Here is an 11,813-nt window from a genome sequence, read left to right as displayed (position 1 = left end):
AGACAATGCAAGACCTCATGTGGCTGGAGTGTGTCAGCAGTTCCTGCAAGAGGAAGGCATTGATGCTATGGACTGGCCCGCCCGTTCCCCAGACCTGAATCCAATTGAGCACATCTGGGACATCATGTCTCGCTCCATCCACCAACGCCACATTGCACCACAGACTGTCCAGGAGTTGGCGGATGCTTTAGTCCAGGTCTGGGAGGAGATCCCTCAGGAGACCATCCGCCACCTCATCAGGAGCATGCCCAGGCGTTGTAGGGAGGTCATACAGGCACGTGGAGGCCACACACACTACTGAGCCTCATTTTGACCTGTTTTAAGGACATTACATCAAAGTTGGATCGGCCTGTAGTGTGGTTTTCCACTTTGATTTTGAGTGTGACTCCAAATCCAGACCTCTATGGGTTGATAAATTTGATTTCCATTGATAATTTTTGTGTGATTTTGTTGTCAGCACATTCAACTGTGTAAAGAAAGTATTTAATGAGATTATTTCATTCATTCAGATCTAGGATGTGTTATTTTAGTTTTCCCTTTATTTTTTTGAGCAGTGTACCTTCAAAGAAGGAGGCAAGGGAGAAAACTGATACTGGGACTGGGATTAAACTTGTATAACAAAGCAAGTTCTATTTCCCACAGTACAGGATTTGCTACTGTAGTGGTGTATGTACAAAAACATTTTACAGTGTCTTAAGATTGCATATTTGTGTTATATATTAAATGTGGTATTTATTTACCACAAATAAACACTGCAGGTGCAGTAGGCCATTTGACTGTGTAACTGGAGATTAACCCAAATCCAGATATTAAACATTTACATTACATTTCCTGGATTCTAGTAATTACCTGAGCCTCAGTGATGCATTAGGTGATGGTAATTTAAGTATCAACACTGGACAGTGTGGCCAACACTTCAAACCGGAGTCACTTTCACAATGACGTTTTTCTGCGCGTGTGTGTGTCAAGTACGGCTGCAGCTAACTAGGTCTAGCACTAAATCCCCACCAATTTCGTCAGTGATATTACAAAATTCAATCATGTGCAGCTGCATGAGCCATCGCATGCAAACAGAATACAATATGATGCTTTGATAAAAGATATGACAAAATGAAATTATGAGCAGATGGATGACCCCTTAGACACACACACAAACACTCACACATCCGGCTGGAGCCCACAGGTAATAAAGATGGTCTATCTTCTATGAATATGTAAGAAGGATCATGTCCCGGTCAAGAGCTGGGTGGTCTGCTTAGTATTCATACGTAGGCGTGCGCACATATTTACACACGCACAAAAACACACACACACACACACACACACACACACACACACACCAGACGTTTCCAGGGAAAAACCTCAGAGAGAGTCTAGGCCTCTGTAGTAGATGCGGACTGGGATCAACCTCTGCTCTTTAGTTTTTCCCGTTTCTGAGTCTGAAGTGCACGTGAGCGCGTCTGCCTGTGCGTCTCTCTGCCTCCGACCACAAATCTCTCTTTATCTCTCTCTGTCTCTCTCTCTCTCTACCTTTCCTCTAAACACTGCTAACAGTGTCTGGGATTGTGCAGAGTGGCGTTGGAGAGATGAAAGGCTCCCGGTGTTCTTCACGGTGGAACTGAGCAGAAAATAAGTCCTCGGATAAACAAACGCACAGTGAAGTCAGGAAGCCATGCGTACGAGTGCACCCTGACTCTGCCGCCCCAGAGAGACACACACACACACACACACACACACACAAGCACAAAACATCACACACATACTGTGGATGAGACATTATCTTACAGAAACCTCTATACTTACAAGTCAAATCATTATGTACAGGCACCTTATTAACAGGATTGTGCCCTGGAAGCACCCACACATGCACAAAAGGAATCACCTACAGCAGTGGTTCCTTGAGGGTCGGGACCTCTCAAGGCGAAGGAAACAAAACAAAACAACTTCTGCTTTCTCTAATCTTTGTTTATTTTTTCCCTTGTGAAATCCCGGATAGTTTTATCTCATCAGGCCTCTAATAATTATTCAAATTAAAGAGTCTGAGGAGCTCAACACTTTGAGGTGTTCAGAGCTAAAAACGTAACTTGTAATGAGACATTGCTTTGTATGAAGGGGTCCCATGCCTAAAATGGTTGGGAACCACTGATGTAAAGTACAAAATGCAAACATCTACTAGAGTCAGTACTTCATTTCTGACTTCTAAAACCCTGAACACAAACAGATATACAAGAACTTACTGCTCATATAAACCACTATCTGAAGCTGGCAAATCCAAAACAACATGTTGTGCTCACTGGGAAAATCTTGGGAAGCAGTCAGCAAACTAATGCTGGTGCTCCTAAAGAAAATGAGCTGAAACCTTCAAACATATCTAAAAGGTACTAACACACAGAGGAGCAGAAGTATGTGAAGTTTTGATAAATAAACCCTTAAGACCTTTAAAGAACAAGTCATGTAACTAATGAAAGCTTTTTATCAAAACTCCACGTACTCCTGCTGGTTCAAGTTTGAACCTGACATTTGATGCCAACTTTTACTAATTTATGTGTTTTCAATATTTGGTTCCATGGCCACGTTTTGGTCAAATGTGTGCACATGTGTAAATATAATGATGTTCGATACCCAGCCCAAGCCAGGGGAGCAAGAGGGAGAAAGGTGCACAGAGAGAAGGGTAGAGGAAAGGAAGCTGGAGGCTGTTTGCAGGGCTTGTGAGACCTGAGTCTGGATATGGCCTGGATATGCAAGGGAGAGAGTCAATTACTTCCCTCCTGGCTGCGCAAACACACACACCACACATACATACACACACACACACACACACACACAGACAAAAGACGAGTGGAAACACTTTTGTTAAACATCACAGCTGGTGTTGAGTGGAACATGACCAAAAAAGGCAACATGCAGTAAACAATTTATGAACAGTGTGTACTTTGTATGAATGGAAATGTATAATGGCTATGCCTGTGTGTGTGTGTGTGTGTGTGTGTGTTTTTGGTGCCCATTCCAGAGGTACCAGCAGTAAGTGAGTCATGGCTTTGACATTTCCATGCAGCGTAGTGTATTACATTACTCCTGCTGTGCAGTGGGACAGGCTTTTATGACCCCCATTCATTTGCTGACAGCGTGGCAACCGACAACCTTTACAAACATAAACAGCACGCACGCGTATACGTGCCCGCGCATGCATACACCTAGCCGAGTGAGAATTTATCTGTATGCGGTGAGATGCAATGGGGTTTTGCCCTCTCACCAGGCTCCTCTGCCCAACACCCAATCAAGTCAATCATCAGGATGAATCTTAGAGCTGATGTGTCATCGCAGCTTCCTTGAGGAAGACCACTTGTGGTCAAAACGTCTGTGTGGAATAAAAGAAAACTGTGCCTTCGTCTTTTTGTACATTCACGTTTTCAGCAAAAAAAGGTGGATATTCAAGCAGGTGTAGGACAAAGTTAGTGAGTTGACACTTCGCATTAAAAAACACTTTAGGGAGCGAGCAAATTTCAGACTGTGTGCAGACTCTCCTTTTTCTTTATACATACAGGTTTTGCCACAACAGCACAATGATCCTGTGTATCTAAGTCTTTTTCTAATACAGGGTGCTTTTCCTTTTTATAGATTAAAATTCCAGACTTTGTCTAGACTTCTTGCACACTGATTTGTTTCAGTTTTTCTGGTCATAAGATGGTCCACACTGTCATTTTTTATGAGGTTTGTGTGTGTTTTCATAGGGTTTTCACCTTTCATGCTCCTTTTATGGGCACCGAGCAACAGACTGAAATTTCATCATAGAAAACCAATCCAAATTGTCATTTCCTATTCAATATAAATTTTTCCATCATCTGCGCCGTGGACTAATTCTGATTCATATCTTGCAACCATTTTCTGCAAGTAAGAAGCTGACTTAAGCAGTAACAAGGTAAAACACTGAATTTATTTATTTTTGTGCTTTGTGAATTCATAATTCCAAACTTTTCCAGGTTCTCCAGACCTGTGCAGGAGTTTGCTTATGTACGTGCATGTGTGTCTGTGTGGGTGTGTGTGTGCATGTGATGAATGAGTCTTCCCTACCGGCAGCAGATGACAGCCTTGCAGGACAACGCCAAGTCAAGGAAGGCCTGGCGGAGCTCGAAGGACAGCGCGTATTTCAGCGTCTGACCGTCGATGATCAGCGCCAGCTCATTTTCCTTCCTCAGAGAGTCGCCCAGGGACGAACAGTGAGTGGTCAATGTGGCACGAGTAGCCTGCAATGAGATAAACACAGAGTTTCTCTTAAATCTTTTTCTTGTAAGGATGACTAATATTCTTCCTGCTCCCTCCCCCCCAAAAAAAACTAAGCTTCAGAAACTGTTCAGTTTAACGCATCATCATCATGCTTTTACTGACAAGCTTTTATCTCTAACATCTCTTCTACAAGTCAGGAACATACACAAAAACATATCAGTACCCATAAGGATGTATCAGTAAATGCTGAGAACCTAACCTCTAACCCTGAACCTCACCACTAATTGTCAACAATCTTAAATCCTAATCCACACCCTAACCAATCATAACTCTTTCAAGTGACCGCATTTTCAGGTTTTATGTTTTTGTGGCGATATTGTGGGTTCACATAGTGGTGAAAATACAAATCACACACACACACATCAAAAACACACAGACCAATTTGTTGAAAGGTCAAAACCACTGGCGGTAAATGGAAGACATGTGCCTCTGGTTGCACGGGCTGCCTTCAACTGAGGAAAGAATTTGCTTCTGTGTACACTAAACAATGAAGAATGCCAATATAAAAGTTCAAAGTTGTTCCAGACACCATCACAACACAGTGATGGTGTCTGGAACCATGGCATCAAATCTTAAATTTTTACTTCACAATGCAGCAACATGCCACCACCATGGGTGAAAATGTACAAAAAGAGACACAGACAGTTAAAGGAAAAATCTGGATTAATGATGTGGCAGGGTTAAATGCATCATTCATGTGCTGTGTGTCTGTGTGTGTGTGTGTGTGTGTGTGTACATGCATGTGTGTTTGTTTGAATGCCTGCTTTCCTGTAGGGCAGTAGTTTGGGGCAGTTTTGATGGAGCTCTTGATAATAGAGGAACAGGGATTAATAGAGAAAATAAACACCCCATGGAGTTGTAATGAAATCCATGTGGAGGAGCAGGCACGCTACAAGCTACCAGTCAGGCGTTCACACACACAGACACACACAGACACACACACACACACACACCTGAATTCTTCATTTCTACTGACTTAAATTATGATTTCCATGGGATACTAATGTTACAGAGCAAGGTTTAATATGCATCATCTTATGTGATCCAGCTTTACCTTTTAGACAGAAGTTCTAAACTTTTAGCTTTTACTTGTGCTTTTTATAAAACCATGTGAGACCAGTGAAAAATAAGGCTAAGATGAATTTAGACCTATTTCATCTAAACAGTTCCAGCTGGGACTTGATGTTTACTAAACCTCTTTACATTAAAGAGATGACAGGAGGTGAAGTCATGTTAGAGCCAATAAAAAAATCATCCCAACACTAAGCAGATGGAACAAGAATGTTTTATCCATCAAGTGTTTTCCAATACTGCAGCAAACAGATCACCAACTGTCTATCTAGGGACAGTTTTGTAAGTTGTACATGTGGAATCCAGCTTAAATACACATAATAAACAGGGAGTGACGCAAAATGAAATGCCCCGTAACAGGGATTGTTTGTGGAAACAAGGGCAAAAGGGACTAAACATACAGCAATCAGCTACACAAGACCAAACGCTAGACACAAAAGTGCACAAACATTTTATAATTTGGCGCCGTTAAGAATCTACACAGTCTCTCACAGCGGGTTATTGACGGCCTGAGAGAGAGAGTCCGGTGACCACAGAGAGATGACCCCTCTGTCTGTCGATCAGCATATGCAACAGACAAGGCAGCAAGCACACACACACACACACACACACACACACGTACATGTAACACAATCACACGAACAATACAGTCTCTCTTCTTCTTGCCAAATAGCGATGCACACATGTTTCTACACAAAACTGTCCCTCCTCTTCCCCAAAATTCCCTCCTCTTGTTTTGTCAGCCTGAGGTTGTGTGTTTTTCTTTGTATGCCGGAATTCCTGTTTGCATTCACCTTTTTCCCCAAACACGGGAAAGGAAAACAAAAACATAATGAAAGGATTAAAGGAGATTACAGGTTGTCAGAGTTCTGAAACTCAATGTGTGTGTGTGTGTGTGTGTGTGTGTGTGAGAGTGTGAGTGTGAGTGTGTGAGTGTGTGTGGGACGTGTGTGTGTGTGTGTGTTGATGTGCACGTGTTTTTACAGAGGACTAAAACACATGTATGCGCGCGGTGTGTCAGGGGTTGTGTATGTGCACATGTAAGGCATGTGTGAGAGATGAGAATCTGACACAACCTCCTTCTTCCTCCTGCTTGTCCTCACCCCATCATAGAGGAATGAACACAAAAACCTCAGCAGCATTTTACAAAGTAAACAGCATGTTAGTGAAAAATGATTGTATAAAAACACTGTACACAACACATATTTGGGGTGATGTTGTGTTGATGCTCTAAGTGTTGCACAACTTTCTGCATGGGGCTTTATTCTGTGAAGCTCTTAACACCAAAATATGGGCTCAGTTGCTAGTTGTGCCTGAAATTCACTGTAGTATGAACCCACGTAATGTGACTATGGAAAGAGAGGGTCACATGCATGGGTCAGTCCTCAAGTGAATGAAAACTACAAGTGAGTGGCTGATCCACCACAGTGACTTGTCACAGCAGGTCCTTTCAAAGCTTTAGCGGCGGCTAAGATATCCCGGGATAATAACCATGCTAAGTCTGCAGGGAGCTATAGAAGATTAAAAAGGTAACTAAGGTGCAAACACTAGTTAGCTCTTAAAGCTAACAGGCAGCCGCTTACTAAAGTACAGCAAGTCCAGACCTCACTGTATCCTCATAGCATGAACACCGTCTTAACATGAAAAGAAACAGCTCACAAAAGGTCCACTATGATCTGTTAACACTTTCTCAAGGAGAACAAACATAAACCAAAGACCAAAGAAAAACCCATTAGTATGTAACTTTCCTCTTTCTCACGCTAAAAGTACCCGCTATTTTTGGAGACCTTTGAGGAAAAAATTGCTGAATTCTTTGATTGCACCAGTTGCAACGTGACAGATCTCATTAGCAAGCATTTTTATGTTCCAAACTAAATATTTATTTTTCATGTGCATCTGAGCTTGAAGAAGGCAGAAAACACTCTAACACACACACCCACACCCACACCCACACTTTATAAACGATATTCACACACCCTTCTGCGTGGAATTTTATCAGGGTTATATTTGGATTGTGAAATGGGCAGGGCACAGAGGCGGTTTGAGATATCACAGGTCACCCTCTCTCATTGCATACTTTACCATATACACACATATATATGTATATATATAAAAACACATATATACACATAGTAAGAAAGGGGGAAGGAAGCCAAATGTTGATCCATTCCAGGCCACCCTCTCCTTTCAAAGAGAGCTCAATATACAAAAAGGCAGTAAGAAAGATAAATGGGAAAGGGTACAAAGAAAAGGAGACAGACGACGGACAAGGAGCGTGAGCCAGACTCTGGGAAACGGGAGAGAGAGAGAGAGAGAGAGAGAGAGAGAGAGAGAGAGAGAGAGAGAGAGAGAGAGAGAGAGAGAGAGAGTGCTACAGAGTGAAAAGAAGGCGGAGAAAGACATGCTCATATCTGAAGTGCAGATTCTGTCACCACTGAGATTTAATATACCGTTTAATTATCCGACGTTGCATCTGTGCAAACACCCACATCCTCTGCTGCCTGAGCCAGAAACACACACACACACACATACACACACACACAAAGAGACATGTGGACTTCAACAGTGGGAGGCCTGATGTACAAAAAACTATTATAAATTGAAAAATGCCAGAACAATCGAGCATGCAAGCTGAAGGTCTACAAAATGTGAATGTGTGTGTGTGTGTGTGTGTGTGTGTGTGTGTGTGTGTGTGTGTGCGTGCCCGCGCATAAAGATGATTAATGAGCAGAAGAGAGATGCTGTTTACAGAGTGTGTGTGTGTGTGTGTCTGTGTGTGTCTGTGTGTGTGTGTGTGTGTGTGTGAGTGAGTGAGAGAGAGAGAGAGACAGCTTCACAGACAATAAGACATAAGAAGATACAAAGGAGACTTTACATTTGTATGCTTCAGTGCTGACTAAACAGAAGGAGACAGGGCAAAGATTTGTGTCGGCGTCGGTGTGTGGCATGTGATCTGAAGGGGACAGATGGCGCTTGTCACAGCTTCAGCAGTCGCAAACCGTTTACCCAGGAGGCATTGCTCACAGGGTTTGTTTTGATGAGGAGAACCACCAAAAGGAGATCGCATTACCATTCTCTCATCACCCCTCACATGGCACGGCCAAATCTCCCACTTCTTCTCCCCCATATTCCTTCTCTGTCCAGACCGTCTATCTGTCCAGACCGTCTATCTCATATGTTAAGTACCCCCCCCCACCCCCACCCCCACCCATCCGCCTGCTTTATTCACAAACAGACTCCAGATAAACACACATATTTTGTTGCTTGTTCCTGCTCTCCCTCTGACTCTCCCTCTAACACACACTCAGGTTTCCTGTCACACATCGCAGAGGCTGTGTAGTCGCTTCCTGCGCATAGAGAGAGTGCTGACAGATATGGAGGCAGTAGTGTGAAGGAGACATGGAGCGGAGAATGGGCTTGTTTGGGGAGAGAGGGGGTTGGTTGCATGTGAGACTGGCAGAACGAGGGTGTGATAGAGAGAGTGAAAAGTTGGGACAAATTTTTAAAAGTGGGGGCAAGAGGTCAACCTCGAGGTGCAATTTTGATAAGCAGCGTCTGTTTTCGCTCACGCGCAGGTTACACCTTCAAACAGGCCCGCGTGCATACAGAAGCTGAGCCAGTGGGAGTTATTTTAAGTGAAGAGATAAGTGTTGCTCTGAAGACAGTGCCGTCCGCTTTCATCTACACCAACCACCACACAACCACAGCTCTCATGCTATATTCATAAACATCAGAGAGAAGGTTTCTTCCCTTACAGCCACATGACCAAATCTAAATCCAGATTTTCACAATGTTACCAATATGATATGAGGGAGAGGGTTCTGAATATATGATTTTACAAATCCGATTGTCTGTAGGATGTCAATGCTGTATTTTGTGTATTTTGGGATGCGATTAAGCATTCATTAGTCTCCTTTTATAATTGGGTTTTGCTGCAGCAGTTTGTCATGTTGTTTATTCTGTCTCGTCTGCCATGTTGCATTTCCACCCACTTGAAAGTGCGCTGCAAACGCACCACGCTCTGAAGCGTGTTTCATGTCAAGCAGCTGTCCCTCTGCAGCTGCGCCATGTAGAAATGTGTACAGCACAACCACGTTACAAAAGAACCCTTTGAACGATAATAACATATTTAATCTTAAACCTCTTCAACAGTAGTAACACACCCGCCTGGTGCTGGTACAGATTCAAAAACTTGCTCAAGGACATATCAGCAGGGTGGACGGTTGCCATTGCTATGTATTGAGGCCAGGCTGTCCAGCTCAAAGATGGATTCCCTACTGCCTTCCCAAGTTGTTTAAAGTTGCTACTAAATGGAGTGTTCTGAATGGAAGTGAGTGTTAAATCAGCTTTGTAGTTTTTCCCCACTAGAAAATATTCTGCAGATTTGAACAGGCCATTCTCAGGGAAACAGCTTTTATTTGACTATCTTAAGATCTAGTTGCCATTCACTTTCATCCACACCTAGATAGAAAGATGTGTCTAAAAATGTTTTTTAATCATCATTCTCACCACATTTTTTTTTTTTTTATACTGGAAGTCCAAACAGTCCTTAAGTACAGTACAGTGGCCAACATCCCGTCTCAAGTCTTCAGCTGTAAAAGAGTTTTTCTAACTTACGATATTTCTAGTGAAAGGGGTTAGAAAGTCTTCTTTTCTGGCATGTAGGTGAAAAAAAATACAGAGACCATATACTAACAAAAAATGTATTGTCTTATGTTATATTGGACCTACGTACGTCTATGTGTAATCTCTGTAGAGGAGTTGCAATTAAAGCTTAATGACAAGAATTTAAAATATGTATCAGCAATAATGGCAGGGCAAAGAAAGCTGTTAGAGCCAAATGTTTCATCTACCAGCCCAGACTATATTGGCCAGACGATATACTAATTACAAGTACCCGTATTACCCATATTAAAAATGTTCACCCTGTCCGACTCAATTTACTCAGTATCTCAGTGGCCTTGCATGCTTTCTGGCTTTTGACCAGCAGTTCCCAAAGTCTGGGAACTTCTAGACACCACTTTGATGCGTGCAAATGTAAACTCCCAACTATTTCTTTTACTAGAACTTCGCATTATAAAGGCCAGCTAAAAGGATTATAGGTGTGAAGTTGTGCAATTAAGTTTAAAATCATGACCAACATTAAAATCCTTTCACACTTCTTCCACTTGGAAGCAATGTTAACCACATAGAGGTCGATAATGCTATGTCGATCATGCTTTAGACTTTAGACTTAAAAATCCCTATAAAAGCTCACAGTTGAAGACACCCACCAATCTGAGCGATGATTTACGCGAGGTAAGAAAATTATGAAAGTAAACATAGATGTCTCTCCATCAGGGTTTTAACACGCACTTTGGGCCCACTCACACACAAACCCATAAACAAAACACACAAAACATTTATGAGGCATGATCTCCCCAGTCTCACATATAAACAATCTCCATAAAAGTGAACACACTGTGATTGTGTGAGTCTATGCACGCACACACACACACACACACACACACACACACACACACACACACACACACACGTGGTAGTCGGGGCACAGCGTGTGAGTGTGTGAAGGAGAGACAGACAGAGACACATGACAGCAATCAAGCCACTTAAGTTAAGCAGTCACACATGAAACCTGAATGCAAAGAACACATTACACATTATAAATATAAATCTAATTTAGAGATAAAGAATGTCTCAGATCTCACTCTAAATAGCAAAAGATATATAACCAGACTGACCCATGTGCAGCCTGTACATTCTGGCATTTAGCAAGGTTAGATCCAGAGACACAAACAGTAAGAATGCTATACGCTCAAAAAGACAGGTACTGCATGTGAATGTTGTGACAGAGACAGAAGGAGAGGGGAAAGAAGTGGTAGTTCAGTACTTGTCTTTTTTCATCCCTTTCTCCAAAAGGGACACCAGAGACTTTAATTACCTGCACCTGTGAGCACACAAAGAGCCACACCCACCAATCTGGCTGTGGACCGCACCCTAGTTCCCACAGTAGCCTGCTTAAGACCCCACCACATAACACCTTCCCTACTGTGTACACACACACACACACACACACACACACAGAAAGTCCCAATACTGTACAAAGCGTACAGGAAGTGGAGGATCTACTCACGTCCAGAGAGTCCTCATTGACGATGATGAGGGACATGCCGTGTGTCACCAGACGACATGAGTAACCTGAGAAACAGATAGGGAGAGAATGGGGGATGTGAGAGAGCTTAGATTTACTCAAAACTCAGGTGGAAAAACTGGTCTCATGTAGGGCTGCAGTTGCAAAATCCTGCTCCATTCTCACACACAGCTATCTGACCCCACTCTCCTCCTCCTCCTCCATCAGTGTCCGACCATTAAATCGCTATTATTATGCATGTTGTTATTGTTAACAAAAGCGAATTATAATGAATGCTAATGCAGGTGAAGAGAGTAGTTCAATCACT

The 11,813-nt window shown here is 42.6% G+C and overlaps 1 protein-coding gene across 4 annotated transcripts in view; it reads right to left on the bottom strand.

Annotated features, from left to right (window-relative positions):
* atp8a2 (ATPase phospholipid transporting 8A2) overlaps positions 1–11,813 on the bottom strand; it is a 53,929-nt gene that overhangs the window by 21,192 nt on the left and 20,924 nt on the right. For all 4 annotated transcript variants that reach the window (XM_046067057.1, XM_046067065.1, XM_046067048.1 and 1 more), the window contains exons 23-24: positions 11,489–11,553; positions 4,072–4,244 (exon numbers count right to left, since the gene is read on the bottom strand). In XM_046067057.1, the coding sequence (XP_045923013.1) occupies positions 4,072–4,244; positions 11,489–11,553 (238 nt within the window). The remainder of the gene's footprint in view (positions 1–4,071; positions 4,245–11,488; positions 11,554–11,813) is intronic.

The sequence above is a fragment of the Micropterus dolomieu genome, linkage group LG01 (assembly GCF_021292245.1).
Source record: "Micropterus dolomieu isolate WLL.071019.BEF.003 ecotype Adirondacks linkage group LG01, ASM2129224v1, whole genome shotgun sequence".
In the NCBI taxonomy this organism is placed as follows: Eukaryota; Metazoa; Chordata; class Actinopteri; order Centrarchiformes; family Centrarchidae; genus Micropterus; species Micropterus dolomieu.
Note: the sequence above shows the minus strand (reverse complement) of the source record. Positions and strands in the feature narration are given on the sequence as shown.